General features: G+C 36.8%; 1 protein-coding gene across 1 annotated transcript in view; it reads left to right on the forward strand.

Moving 5' to 3' along the window:
* LOC140153388 (ATP-binding cassette sub-family C member 10-like) overlaps positions 1-13194 on the forward strand; it is a 36575-nt gene extending 23381 nt beyond the window's left edge. Inside the window, exons 9-17 of the mRNA XM_072176128.1 lie at positions 1523-1825; positions 3811-4112; positions 5091-5306; positions 6693-6820; positions 7310-7479; positions 8294-8454; positions 9183-9436; positions 11131-11374; positions 12282-13194. Of these exons, the coding sequence (XP_072032229.1) occupies positions 1523-1825; positions 3811-4112; positions 5091-5306; positions 6693-6820; positions 7310-7479; positions 8294-8454; positions 9183-9436; positions 11131-11374; positions 12282-12545 (2042 nt within the window). The 3' untranslated portion in view covers positions 12546-13194. The remainder of the gene's footprint in view (positions 1-1522; positions 1826-3810; positions 4113-5090; positions 5307-6692; positions 6821-7309; positions 7480-8293; positions 8455-9182; positions 9437-11130; positions 11375-12281) is intronic.
* Positions 13195-16239: the final 3045 nt, after the last annotated feature.

Genomic DNA, 16239 nt, shown 5'->3' on the forward strand with positions numbered 1-16239 from the left:
TTACACTTGCTGGCAGAAAAGAACAGCACTTGTTTTAATTTTGAGAGCATACACAGCATTTACATGGAAGTGAGTTTCTGATTGGCTAATTCAATCATCTCACAATCATAACAACAGACTGGTAATCTGATGGGCTGATTGCACGTCAAAGAAGTGAGTGGCGCAGAGCTGTGCTCATGAAGGGAACACCAAGCCTGACACCCGGTGTCGTCACTTAACATTGACTATGTGTACGCATGATCGTTCCCAATATCAAAAAAAAAGGGGTTATTTTTAAACTATGTTCGCGAACATAAAATGTTTAAAAAATAGGGTTGTTTTTGACGACGGTGTACTCGAAATTAAAAAATAGGGTATATTTTTGTGAATCATGATAATGTTGAAATCCCAAGAAATCTTACCATTTCTCGCTCAATTTACTCCCGGATTTCATTTTCGTGAAACTTTTTTGCCTTCCTAATATCCCGGCCTAAATATTCAGCAACACGCTCGACTCGGTTTTATTTTTTTATGGTTTGTTTACACCGATTACGTCACTGGGGACTTACCCAGTTCATGGCCGCTGATTCCATGGGACTTTTTTCATCGGCTTTATTAATGACGCGCCCGGCCTCCGGAGCCTTGACAAACTGGGTACCCTCAAACCGAGCCACAAAGTCTTCTAAATAGCACCTGATTATACTGAATTGTTCCTTCTGAACCTTCTGAAGTTGTAGTCAGCAGGGCGAAAACCGCAAATCGCTAACTATTTGGTGACCGGCAAGCTAGAGGTTTTTCTTGAAAATATCTAAAGATGGGGCTGATAGTGGTTTGAATTCGTGGCAAATGCCAGAGTTCGTAATTTTTGTCAGTCAGTTTATGTATTGGTCACATTCAAGCTTTATTTTGCAAAAAAAAAACGAGAAGAAAGATTACATTGTTGATAACTGTATCATAAAAAACACATGATGCATCCTATAGTATTGGATGTATTTGTATATATTTTCCTCATTTATATATTAAAAGGACAACAGAGTTCTCCTCAGAAAAGAAAATGTTCAGAACAAGTGTTTTTGTGTGTGTTCTTGAAATGTTAAAAAAGGGGTAGGGGCCTACTTTTGTAAAAGTGTACTTGAAATGCAAAAAATAGGGGTATTTTTAAAGGCTAATTTGTACCCGTTTTCGTGTAAAATATGGGTAAAAAATGACGAAAATGTTCTTGAAACCGTGCAAAATAGGGGGGTATTTTTGACTTAGGGAACGATCATGCGTTATGCCTTTGAATGTTAAGTGACGACACCGGGGCCTGACACATGTCCTTCATTAACAGGGCATGCTTCTTTGGAAACTAATGTAGTTCAATATTAAATAATGTTGCATCACCAACAGTAGAATGAAAATATTGTGTTAGCCAGTCGGCGGGCTACAGTATCAAGCATGTTACAGTATATACCATGCATCGTGCACATGGAGTATTTGAATTTTGATTTAAAAAGAGGTACTATAGATTTTATTTTTTTTATCTTGTTTAAATCCATGCCAGGCACCCCATCTGATATTTTGACCTATTCAGCAGCAATGGAACACTTGAAATATGATGACTCTGAGAAAAATGAAATCCTTGTTGAAAACGATACTACTCGGCAGAACTTGGATGAAGGAGAGATCACAACAGATAAATCGCATAACAGACAACTTCTAACTGATAAAAAGAATAATGGAAAATTAGTGAAGGAAGAGGAGAAGGATGTTGGTGTGGTGAAGTATCATGTCTACAAATCCTACTGGAGGGCTGTGGGGAACGTATTAGCACCAAGTGTACTGGTGGCATTGTTTCTTATGCAAGGTGAGTAAGCTGATCAGCAAAACTTTGTTTGGGATTAATAATCAGAACTTTAAGGGCTAGGGTATGAACGTTTGGACAGTATTTATTTTGGGACATTAGAGCACATCAGACATATCGAATTGCATTCTGAATATGAAGAATGTCATTCTGATATCAAATAATTTTGATATTTTGAAATTGCAATTTAATACACATTTTATGGCAAATCATTAAAAATTGATATTTTTGATATTTAACAGTACTTGAAGTAAACTTTATAAATCTGATGATTTATACTTAAAGTGTATGTAGATGGGATGAAAAGCCGACGATCAATTGAAAATTTTGACCTTTCAGTATTGAAGATATGGATTTTTTTCCCAAAACACCAAAAAAAAAATTAGGTCTTTTGGGAAAAAAATCCATATCTTCAATATGAAAGGTCAAAATTTTCAATTGACCGTCGGCTTTTCCTCCTGCTACATACACTTTAAGAATATATCATTAGATTTATATAATTTACTTCGAGGATTGTTATATATCACAAATTTGAAAAATATCAAATTTTTATAATTTGTCATAAAATTTGTATTATATTGTGATTTAAAAAAATGAAAATTATTTGATATCAGAAAGACATGCTTCAGTATTCAGAATGCAATTCGACAGGTCTGAGGTGCTCTCATGTCCCACAAAAAATACTGTCGAAACGCAATAAACGCTCATTTTGGATCCCTTAAAGATCAATTGAGTGATCAATTTATTGATTGATCCATCAGTCTGGTTTGGTTGATTGGTGATTTAAAAAATATATATATTCTTCAATAGGAACAGGGTCTTAGCTAGCCACTCGTCTGGCCGTCATTTTAGACGGGAGTTTCCAACTGGGACGGGCAAAATTAATACCTTTGACAGATGCTATATTATAAATTGTATGTTTTGAGAAGCTAATTGACTTTTTTTAGTAGACCCAAATTGTAGAACAAGGCCATAATCAACACATATTTGAACCCCAATGGGCTATCTGGTAAAAGTTTTAAAGGTCAAATTAGGACAGGCAATTTTATTCAAATGACGGGCAACTCTCAATTTCTAGCTAAGACCCTGAATAGGAATGGTCAAATTTTTCAAATGATGGAGGGCTTTTCCTCCCAGCTACATACACTCTAAGTTCATATCATTAGATTTATAAAGTTAACTTTGAGGACTGATAAATATAAAAAATATAAAAAATATCAATTTCTAATCAATTGCCATAAAATGTGTATTATATCGCAAATTTCAAAAAATTAAAATTATTTGATATAAAAAGACATTCCTCGTATTCAGAATGCAATTTGGTGGTATGTCTTATGTGCTCTCAGGTTCGGCAAAAAATACTGTGAAAATGTTGCTATCCAATTCCATAACCCAGGAAAGATTGCAATAAAAACAAAACAGTTAGAGAATAAACGATAGGAATTTTTGTTTTTACTATCCTCTGTGTGATAGACGACAGGCAGGTCCAATATTTTGAGTAGTGGATGCTGGCGCAAACGATAAATATATTGGACCTGCCTGTCGTCTATCATAGATAGAGGATAGTAAAACAAAAATTCCTATCATTTATTCTTATTCTTAGTCAGTTAAATATTATTTTAATAACCGTAAACTATTTTTTAAAACAAAAACCGTCATAAAAACTCCCCAAATTATAAAATGAACGAAACTTGTTTACAACTACACATATTCTGTTGCGCGCACTGTTGGCGCGTGCGTGTATTCCGCACTAGTCTACACATACAACGCGACACATACGCGCTCCTCTACAAGCTTGTTACGTGTAATCAACACTCCTGATGATGTGGGGTCGTCCTGATAGATGGCACTCGAAATCATGCGATTGTCCAATAAGATTATGTGTCTATGAATTAGACCACTCCCACTGACTAAGAATGATAAGTAATCATGCTCTTCATATGCAATAAACAAGTTTTTTACCATGGTCTTGTTCATTTTCATTGCAGCTTCCAAGAACATAAATGACTGGTGGCTGTCATACTGGGTTACACACTCTCATGATGGCGGTCCTATCAATAATACAAACAAACTGTTGAATTCTGTGCCTACTGGGATCACTACTACATTTCCCCCACCATTAGTGATAAATAATACAGACACAGACAACTTGAACTACTGGCTGGGTATCTATGGAGGTCTGGCAGCAGCCAATAGCGTATTCACACTATTTAGAGCTTTTTTATTTGCATATGGTGGTCTGTGTGCTGCCAGGATGGCACATAGGAATCTTCTTAGATCTGTTCTCGGGGTGAGTAGTACAATGTATAGGCCACTTGAGATCATAGTTTATCAACAAAGGCGAGGGACTGGTCTATCAGTATGCTTGAATGAACCGCTACACTATTCAGTGGCTTTCTTGTACCAAATGAAATGTGGTGGGCGATTTAAATTGCATGTGCCCTGAGCAAACTATGATGCGTTCGCACACTGCAGGGCAAAGAACAATATAAATTGCCATAACTCGCACACATACTGCCGGGCAATGACATCACATGTTCAGTGGTCTATACAATCTGTGATAAACAAACTAGAACTTCCTGTTTTTATTTACATTTCCCCTATGTGCAATAATAGTGTATGATTCTGATGTTTTTGGACAATTCTATTAACTTGGTGAAAGCAGGCACATCATTAATTTTGTAATATTTTGGTGTACTCATTTCTGTTTTTTAGATTGTAAATCACATTAAAATTCAACCTATGATACCATTTTTGTGTGTTTTTATGCCTGAAATAATCAAAGAGATAAATACAATTGATCCAAAATCAAAGTTTCAATTGGGTGTATTTGGGCAAAAGTGCCCTTAAAAGTGCTTAATTAGGGCAAATACGGGTGCTTTTTATGAAAAATTAGTATACCAATGGGCTGCAAAAACAGCAAAAAGTAGGTATAGAGAAAGTCAGCATCCAAATGTCAGCGTGGCATCAATATGTTTGAAGAACCTCCCCTCCAACCGGGTTCCCTGGGATTGGTTGCTCAAAGTCCAAGTGGTCTCATTTCCAAGCAATGATTTCCGAATGGGGTTTGATTTATATGTCTATAGTGCTATCCACTTGACCAAGTGTCAACTAATTTTTGCGTAATGGGTCTGATCGACTAAAATGTGTATGTGACGCGTAGAAAACTTAACTGGGCCCTGAAAATTGTGCCCCTTATATATATTTTAGGTATGCTAGTCTGAATGATCGGTAAATCATAATTTTGTTGTTTCTGTTTTATTTCAAGGCTCCCATATCCTTTTTTGATGTCACTCCAATTGGACGAATTATCAATCGCTTCTCATCTGACGTGTGCACCATAGACCAAGAGCTGCCATTCACACTCAATATCTTTTTAGCTCAGTTGTATGGAGCAATAGGTACCATAGTAATCACCTGCTATGGGTTGCCATGGTTTGCAGTGTTTCTAGTTCCTGTCTCAGTCATCTATTACTTTATTCAAGTGAGTTAAATATAGTTAATGTAACATGATCAAGCAAAAGAAGTCACTTTTATGGGTAGACGAGGTATTGTTGGTCGGAGCAGCCAAAACATTTTCATTATCTAAACCAATATATTATTGAAAAACAATACTTTGATGTTTTGCAAAAGTTCATTTTACAATCATATACAGGTACTTTGAAAACTTGCTTGATTTATTGTTGTGAATGAGTTCAGTATGTTTTACAAAAGTGTTGTTGTTTCAGCCCTCTTTACAACATTAGTCAAGAACCACAGGAACTGCATAAGTATATCTGTGATATTTGAATTCTTCCACACACTCGCTATGAAATGATCAATGCAATTTTTGCCAAAGCTCACTACCATTCGCAAGATGCTGTGTACTACCAAATCGCAACAGTTTAAAATAGTTGCTAACCTTAAAGCAAAATTTGTTGTCATTTAGTATTTTTTACCAATAAAGTATGCTGAAACTCCAGTGAAATGCATAAATGCTCTTGAGATTCAAATATTTTAATTTGACAGAAAACAATACCATATCTCAAAACCAATTTGAGCTAGAAGTGACTTAATTTGCATTATCCTGTTGATTGCTGGAATTTGTTTTTTTATCAAGCATCAATCCATGTTCTGATGCATTCAGGTATCTCATAGCTACTCATCATTTCTCTTTATTCTTTGATGTCTTTCTGCATGTTTGTTGTTCATTTGCTATTTACCCGTGCAAGGACAGGGTATAGTAACATACATGTAGTAGAGAAAATGTATTTACCCGGTAATTGAACAGTGAATATGTGACCCATCACATCGAAACACGGCAGTTGTCGGAAACCCACATTTAAAGATACTGAAGAAAATGTGTCCCGAAAAATAAAGAAAATAATAAGGATTTTGAATTCTATTTGTCAGATAAAACCACCATTCTACATAGGACATCAATGGAAGAGGTGACATTTTAAAGCTTAAAAGCAGTCCTTTAGTCTGGGAAAGAAACCTACAAGTTCATTTTTGACGTCAACTGCCGTGTTTCGATGTGATGGGTCACATATAAACAATGCGACCTGAAAAGCATAAAATAAAGGGATTATGCTGTTTAAAAAATGCTTATCATTGGAGATTATTCTGAATGAATACAGAATTGAATATGAAAGATGTTGATCTACAGATAAATTATTGATCAAAATTTGAGGTTAGATATTGATAGATTTTTCTTCAAAAAGGATAGTAATCAGCCTATAATACTTCAGATGTTACCAAATTCATATGTGTTGAAAAACGATTATTTAAAAAATATAGATATATGTTATACCATCATGTACATAAACTTTTGGACATATATTTTTTTGCTCGCTCAATTAAGAATTGCTGTTATTTGTTGTTTTTGCAGAATTATTACAGAAAAACCTCCCGAGAGCTGCGAAGAATATGTAATGTGAGCATGTCACCAATCTATGCTCACTTCTCTGAGACACTATCGGGATCAATGACCATCAGGGCGTTAAGAGCTACAACTAGGTAAGGTGTTCAACTGGCCTTGAAATTAGTATTTTTGCCCTTAAAGGGGTATTTTGTTAACCATCCCCCCAATTTTCTCAAAAAAAGTGGAGATTTTTATACCACTGGAAACCTCTGGCTACGTAATGTTTATGTACAAAAAATGTCTTGCAGATTAATTCATTTAGCAAAAATATTGTCAAATTTGAATTACATTCTGATGTACCAGAACAAAATTAAAACACATTGGCCTATGGAGCAGTGTAATATACATAATCATGCATAACTCGCAAACGCAAAGTTGGAATCAACTGAAATTTTGGGAATAAGTTTTTGTGTGTGGATATCTATTGAAAAATGTCATAAAAAGAGGATGCGAGGATCACAAAATACTCCGTCCAGGCAAATTGTAATATTACTGTTAATGGATTTAAAGCCCAAGTCCCGCCAAAAATATTTTGTCTTGTCATAGAAGCTCATACAATTCAGGTACGTGTATTTTCATTCTAGATTTCAAGATGAGAATCGTGACAGACTAGAGGCCAACCAAAGAGCTCGATACAGCAGTGCTATCGTTGGGACATGGCTAGGATTTAGACTTCAGATGCTAGGTGTTGCCATGATAACTGCTGTTGCTGTCATTGCTGTATTAGAACATCATTTCCGCTCTGTTAATCCTGGTAAGGTTGAGATCAAAATATTTTATACATTACAAAATAGATCAATTTTGCCTCTGGTAAATGTCACAAAATGTGGTAGAAGACTGACAAAGTGTTGCTGTTGCTAGACATTTTCTCTGTCTGACTACCAAAACAAAGGTGTTTTTGGTGTATTGGGTGCTACGTTTGTGTAATTATTCACTTGAATGTTGAAAATCTCAAGTGTTTCATTTTGTGGATGAACAGTGACACCGCCACATTTTAAATTATATTTTCATAAAAAACGCATTCAAATCCCTTGAAACTTACATAACTTAATCTAACATACCAAGATATAATCTCATGTTAAGTAACTGAATCAACTGTTTAATACAAATAAGAATATCAGTGGCGTAGCGTCATAGAGCAGGGGGCATGTTGATTTGAAAAGTTAGAAAATCCCATAGGAAAATGGCTTGTGCCCTCCCCCCAGCAGACCTGGTGCCCCCCAATCATGGTCAATGCCCCCCATAGGATGATTCATGCTATGTTATTGAGGATTATGGTTTTGTGTCACACGCTTTGTCCAACCCTATGGTATAAGACATACGTATCACACAGTTAGAAAGTCACCAGAGGTAATCCGAGGTCATTGTTGGTTTTTCACAAAACTTCACAGTAATAAAATTGGAAATAAAGAAGTATTCCCCTTGTTGCCCCCCCAAGTAAAAACCAAAAATTACCAAAAATTCTGTGGCAATTCCCCCCTCCCAAAATTCACTTTGCCCCCCATTCCGCCCCAAAAAAAAAAAAATTCCTGGTACCGCCATTGACAACCATTAATGTATTGTTGTAGGTTTGGTTGGGCTAGCCATATCCTATGCTTTATCTATTACGGGCTTACTCCAAGGAATGGTACAGTCATTTACAACAACAGAACAAGATATGGTCAGCATGGAGAGAGCTCAGCAATATATTGATGATGTGCCGAGAGAGAAAACTCAGGCTCTGCTTCAGGTGAGAAATAAAAAGAATATGTTTAGCTAGAGCTCAGTGGATCTGTTATAAAAACTGAGGAATATCAAAAGATATAGGATCTATTGGACACAAATAGGAACAGGGACAACTTGTGGGCAAAGTGAAGGACGTAGGGAGGAAAGGGAAATACTGTTTCACATTGAGAAAAGCAGGCAGTGTGAAAGTGAGTGAAATGTGGAAATATCCCACCAATTTGGTGGAGAAGGGCAAGGTGTTAGCAAACTGAGGAATATTGAAAGAGAGGATCTAATGGATAAGAGCAAAGACAACTTACAGTAATGGACAAAGTGAAAGATGGAGGGAGGATATAGGAAAGGGAAATGTTTCATGTTAAAGACATACAAGCATTTCGAAAGTGAGTAAAATGTGGAAATCTCCCACCAGTTTGCTGTAGAATGGTCTAAGACTGTACAGTTGTGTCCGAGACTGTCCTTTTTACTGTGTTTGTTTTCAAACACATTCCTTTTAGAGCAGCAGAGTGTGATCCTGTCACAACTACGCAGTCGGCATATGTGCTATGGCACATGACCAAAGTTGCGCATTGACACACAACTAATGTCACTCGGGGATATTTTCATGTGGCCGACATGATATGCATGCCATGTTTTTCAGTTGTCACAACAAGCATAACACAAAATAACATGCGCAGTGTAGATGATAAAGGATTCCATCTAAATACATATATATTGATTTTGTTTTGCTCCTAGATACCACAGAGATGGCCGAGCTTGGGCTGTGTATCCTTCCAAGGTGTTTTCTTCACCTACCGTCCAGACTTGCCCAATGCTTTAGATGGCGTGACCTTTGACACCAGATCAGCTGAAAAGTTAGGAATTGTGGGGCGGACAGGTTCCGGCAAGTCATCTCTGTTCTTGGTGCTATTTCGCATGGTGGATATACAACAAGGAGGTGTGTTTATTGATGGTGTCAATGTGTGTCATCTGGGTCTGACAGAATACAGGTAAATGACTAAATGTTGAATAACTTTCTAACAATAGATGATAGAAACATTGGACTTTCAGTAAAATCATGCTAAAAATGTTCTACTTTTAGGAATATAAAAATGTGAATTTGTTATCAGAGTTTAAGTCTGATTTTGCTTGATCATCCCACTTAATGGGGTTCAGTATTTAATGGGGTTCAGTATTCAGTGTTTAAAGTATGTTTACATGTCGAGTTTACATCAAACAGTTCAGTACAGTACAGTTCAGTGAAACAGTTTATGTAAAGTATGTGGCTGCAATCAGTCCCCAGGGGAACCACTTCAAATAAATTTGTTTGGGATCCTCAAGCATAAATTTAAGGGAAAGTGCAGTTTTTTTTATACAACTTCAAGGTTTGCACTTACCCTGCTTTTAGGGGTTCAATTTCAGGTATTTTGTAAAAAATATTGATTTCATGGTAACATGTAGGTCAGTGAATAGGGTCTTTTTTATACTGTAAAACCTCGTCTACAAGCATATAGAATGCTTGAAAGCTAAATTAATCCAGGCGCCAGGAGCAAATAAATTACAGATCCAAGCATTTACAAACAAGTATTATTGTAAGACCAATTTATTGTTTTGGCATATTTACGCATGTATCGTATTAATTTAGCTTTCATCAAAAACACTATATATGCTTGTAGACGAGGTTTTATGGTATTAGTGAAAATGGTGCCTTTTTATAGTAGGTCAGGGAAAACAGGTAGGGGTTTTTCACATGACATAATGTGTCAGTGTTTTGGGTGTGAAATTTAAGTCTGCTTGAGGATGACAACACACAATGGTATTTGAATGGCCCCCCTGGGGATCAGTCATATGTGACCCGGCAGCACAAACGAGCCGTAAATTCCCTAAATTGTATTCTGTGTTACGGTGTAAAATGTGTACGAAGGTCGTATTCATCGATAACTTAAGCTAGCCCGACTTCCGTCTTATTTTGATAGTCAAAAACTAATCAATAATCCTATTGTTGAAGTGGATAATAAGCTTCTACCTTAGATGGCCGGCTATAGAACTTTTAATAGCTCTGGTCTTTGTTTGCTTTTGCTAAATCCTGTTCAAGTGGTGGGTTACCAGGCATTGTATTTTGTACAGGTATGCATAACCAACAATTAACAATGAGAGAACTTTCTTAAACCTCGTTGACTTGGGGATGATTTGAAATGACCGCCAATTATGACTGTTTGATATATATTGCCAGCAATGTAAAAAAAGAGACACATGTAAAAACGTAAAAGCTATAATTTTGTTGAAGGAGCAAAGTTTAACAAACCATAACCTCGCTTCTGGATATCGTTTGAAGTCAAATGATATACCATTTTTAAGTTTATGATGTTTATTTTTAAAACACGAAATAAAACAAAATTGACTGGGGGAGGAATTTACGGCTCATTCGCCGTGGACGGTCACATATTAAGTAAACCATTTGTAAGTAGTGCCAAGTACTGTATGTAGGAACAGTACTTGCATTCATCTTATAGTGAAACACTACCCTAGTCAAATAAACAATTGTGCAAGTTTCCTCTTTGCTAAAATCTATTCATATTGTATGTAGCATTTTAAAATGGTAAAGGAACTTTTGGGACACTCTGTATTTGCAAACATCCTCAGGAGCCTGAATGTATAACATTTTAATTTTAATATTGCTGCACTCATTGGCTCGTTCTCACAGATCCAGACTCGCAATCATACCTCAGGACCCATTCCTGTTCAGTGGAACTGTTCGAGAAAATCTGGACCCAAGTGGGCGCTTTTCAGATACCGAGCTCTGGGCTGTATTGGACAAATGTCATTTACGCGAGACAGTGACTAGACTTGGTGGTCTTGAAGCAGAGGCTGCTGAGAAAGGAAAACATTTCTCTGCTGGTCAGAGACAACTTGTGTGCTTAGGGAGAGCCATGCTTACAAGAGCCAAGGTAGGTGTAATTCGTTTTAAGTTCGGTAGTGATATCTTGTGTATGTCGATGGTCACAGTCTTGAATGACTCATGTGATGTTAATCGTACTGAGTGTTCACACACACATGCAAAGGTGGTATGTCAACACACTTGCGTGTCACTACCAAATTTGAGACAAACCAAAGTAGTCAGTGCAAGTGCATGAGGGCAGATCACTAATAAACTTCCCATTGCACATGTAAAAAAAAGTAAGCTTGTTTTGTCACATATATCTATATCTGTAAAACTAATGTAATTTTGCCAAAATCGAGGGGGTAGAGCCAAAAAGCCTTAGGTGCATTTTTGGCCAAGGTAATATTTTGGTAACAAAATAATCCTTACAATACTGGGCACCTTGTGATTGTAAAGCCATAATCAAGCTATAGCCACAGAAACAGTTATCAGCAAAAATGTAAAGCTCTATAAAGTGCAACACTATGCATGAAATTTGTGAGAGGCAGAAGGCCCAAGTACAAAAATGCCTGTATCATAACATGTTGTTTTTGTACTTAGGGCCCTTTGGCTCTGTACAGAATGTGAAGTTAAATAAAATGTGACCATCCACCGCAACTAAGCCCGGATGTCTCCAGTGCCACTATTGAGATATGTTCCATTGAACTTAACAATAAACAATAGGAAACAAAGGATTTATTGACTGTTTTATTGATTTTTCACTACTTCAATGTTAAGTACTATAGACATGATATACATCATTTTAAAGCCAATTTCAAGCATATTTTGGTTGAATATCTCAAAAATGATGATTGGCGACTTCAGGGCTCAGTTGTGCTGGATGGTCACAAATTATGTAAGAAATAAAAAGATGTTTATTGGGGCAATCTGTACAATAAATGAATGCTATTTCTATTTTTGTTTTGTCTCATCAGGTGTTATGTATCGATGAAGCAACAGCCAGTGTTGACATGGAAACAGACAGGCATCTCCAAGACACCATACGTCAAGAATTTGCAGACAGCACAGTCTTAACTATAGCACACAGAATAAATACAATACTGGATAGTGACCGTGTTATGGTCATGAGTAATGGCCATGTGGCAGAGATGGACACACCACAAAATTTGCTGCAAAACCCAGATTCTTTGTTTTATGGATTGGTTAATAGAACAGAACAGACGGATCTTGGGATCTAAAGAACATCATATCAAGGGATTAGTTCCAGAAGGCCATATCTGCTATAGCTGCCCTATTGACATTTGATAATTTTTGCATTCTATATTGTATACAATCTCAAAATTTTGACTGACAGCTGGCAGCTATTGCAGATGTTTTCTTGTTCGAAATCCTGATATGCCACTCAGTACTAACTACTAATTCCAGAAAATATATTTTTCCAAATAACCTTTATGCCAAGAGTAAAAAGCATTATGAATTCAATGTAAAATTCTTTCCTAATAAGACTGAATTATAGTTATAAGACTAGCACATCTTTTTGAGAAAGGGTCGAAGAGAAGTTTTTATTTATGACTTTCATAGCACCAGTAATATAATTTCAAAATATTCCAAAATTAAAGAATCAATTATATTTTAAAAGTTTCATAATCTGAATAGGTGATGCAACAAGAGCACTATATGTATATAGCCTTGACTGAATTATAACATTGACAACTGGAACACATCATTTGAGCTGTAACATTTGAAGGATGGTCAATGGTCCCTCTTTAAGGCTCTCAGACAGTTTCAAAGATCCACATTTGGGGATCATTCTCCAGTTCTTTAGCTTCACTTTTAGTAAAATTCCCAAAATTTGGCTCATTAGCTCAAATTTGGAAGAAAAAAACTGAACTAGACTTAGCTGTGGTCTAAGACCACGAACACAGCCGTGCTGTGACCCTTTTTAACCTTTGACCCCAAAATATATGAAAGTCCCATAGACATTGGCTAGTGTCAATGTACATTTGCATGTGGCATCACTATGCCATGTTACTTGTGGCAGTAGGGGCATTTTGAAGGTTTTTCGTCTCAGACCGGAAGTGACCCCTTGATGACCTTTGACCCAAAATAAAAAAATACCACATATACACTGGGTAGCCACAATTCATATATGAACATACCGTTACTGTCCTTTGTTTTTCTTAGCTAATAAAAATTTTTTGAAGGTATTTCGTTTTATACCGGAAGTGACCCCTTAATGACCTTTGACCCCAAATCTGTGTACACCCCATATACTCTGGGTAACACCAATGCATGTGTGCAAGTGGTATCACTGTCCTCGTAATTTGTGGAAGAAGATGCATTTTATAAGTATTTCGTTTTATACGGAAGTGAACCCTTAATGACCTTTTGACCCCAAATTAAAAAATACCACATGTATATACACTGGGTAACCACAATTTATGTGTGCATATACCGTTACTGTCCTACGTTTTTCTTAGCTAATAAATTTTTTTTTATTCATATATGAACATACCGTTACTGTCCTTTGTTTTTCTTAGCTAATAAAATTTTTTGAAGATATTTCGTTTTATACCGGAAGTGACCCCTTAATGACCTTTGACCCCAAATCTGTGTACACCCCATATACACTGGGTAACACCAATGCATGTGTGCAAGTGGTATCATTGGCTTGCGTGAGTAGTGGAAGAAGATGCATTTTATAAGTATTTCGTTTTATACCGGAAGTGACCCCTTAATGACCTTTGACCCCAAATTAAAAAATACCACATATACACTGGGCAACCACAATTTTTGTGTGCATATACCGTTACTGTCCTACGTTTTTCTTAGCTAATAAAATTTTTTGAAGATATTTCGTTTTATACCGAAGTGACCCCTTAATGACCTTTGACCCCAAATCTGTGTACACCCTATAGACACTAGGTAATTACAATACATGTGTGCAAGTGGCGTCACTGTCCTACGTAATTTGTGGGAGAACATGCATTTTAAAGGTTATTTCGTTTTATACCGGAAGTGACCCCTTAATGACCTTTGACCCATATAAAAAAAATATCACATATACATTAGGTAACTGCAACTTAGATGTGAACATACCGTTACTGCCCTATAGTTTGTTTAGCTAATAAAATTTTTTGAAGGTATTTCGTTTTATACCGGAAGTGACCCCTTAATGACCTTTGACCCCAAATCTGTGTACACCACATAGACACTGGGTAATATCAATGCATGTGTGTTAGTGGCGTCGCTGTCCTACGTAAGTTGTGGGAGAAGATGCATTTTAGTTGAAATCATGTTTTTGACCCCTATGACCTCTGCGTGACCTTTGACCCCATGAGTTTCATGTAACTTGTAGGTGCACGGTGAATGATCATTGTGACTAAGTTAGGTCAAAATCGATGTAAGCATGTGAGTGCTAGAGCAATGTAAAATTTGACAGAAGAAAGAAGAACTAGACTTAGCTGTGGTCTAAGACCACAAACACAGCCGTGTTGTGACCCCTTAATGACCTTTGACTCCAAAATATATGAAAACCCCATAGACATTGGCTAATGTCAATATATGTGTGCACGTGGCATCACTTTGCCATGTTATTTGTGGTAGAAGGGGCATTTTGAAGGTTTTTGTTTCAAACCGGAAGTGACCCCTTAATGACCTTTTACCCCCAAAAAATACCACGTATACACTGAGTAACATCATTATTCATGTGTGAATGTACCGTCTCTGCTATATTTTTCTTGGCTGATAAAGTTTTTTGAAGTTATTTCGTTTTATACCGGAAGTGACCCCTTAATGACCTTTGACCCCAAATCTGTGTACACCCCATACACACTGGGTAATAACAATGCATGTGTGTAAGTGGCATCACGGTCCTACGTAATTTGTGGGAGAAGATGCATTTTAAAGGTATTTCGTTTTATACCGGAAATGACCCCTTAATGACCTTTGACCCCAAATAAAAAATAACATATATACATTGGGTAAACACAATTCATGTGTGAACATACCATCACTCTCCTATGTTTTTCTTCGCTAATAAAATATTTTGAAGATATTTCGATTTATACCGGAAGTGACCCCTTAATGACCTTTGACCCCAAATCTGTGTACACCCCATAGACACTAGGTAATAACAATGCATGTGTGCAAGTGGCGTCACTATCCTACATAATCTGCGGAAGAAGATGCATTTTCAAGGTATTTCGTTTTATACCGGAAGTGACCCCTTAATGAGATTTGACCTCAAATAAAAAATATACCACATATACATTGGGTGACTGAAGATCATATGTGAACATACCGTTACTGTCCCATGTTTTACTTAGCTAATAAAAATGTTTGAATGTTTTTCGTTTTATACCGGAAGTGATCCCTTAATGACCTTTGACCCCAAATCTGTGTACACCATATAGACACTGGGTAATAACAATTCATGTGTGCAAGTGGCATCGCTGTCATACGTAAGTTGTGGGAAAAGATGCGTTTTAGTTGAAATCACGTTTTTGACCCCTATGACCTCTGCGTGACCTTTGACACCACAAGTTTCACGTGACATGTAGGGGCACGGACAATGATCATTGTGACCAAGTTAGGTCAAAATCGATGTAAGCGTGTGAGTGCTAGAGCAAATGTAATGGTTGACAGAAGAAAGAAAGAAAGAAAGAAAGAAAGAACCTGTAAGAAAAAAGACACAGCCGTGACTAACGTCACGGCTGTGTAAGAACTAGACTTAGCTGTGGTCTAAGACCACGAACACAGCCGTGTTGTGACCTCTTAATGACCTTTGACCCCAAAATGTATGAAAACCCCATAGGCATTGGCTAATGTCAATGTATGCGTGCACGTGGCATTATTTTGCCATGTTATTTGTGGCAGAAGGGGCATTTTGAACGTTTTCGTCTCAGACCGGAAGTGGCCCTTAATGACCTT

Source organism: Amphiura filiformis, chromosome 5 (genome assembly GCF_039555335.1).
Source record: "Amphiura filiformis chromosome 5, Afil_fr2py, whole genome shotgun sequence".
Classification (NCBI taxonomy): domain Eukaryota; kingdom Metazoa; phylum Echinodermata; class Ophiuroidea; order Amphilepidida; family Amphiuridae; genus Amphiura; species Amphiura filiformis.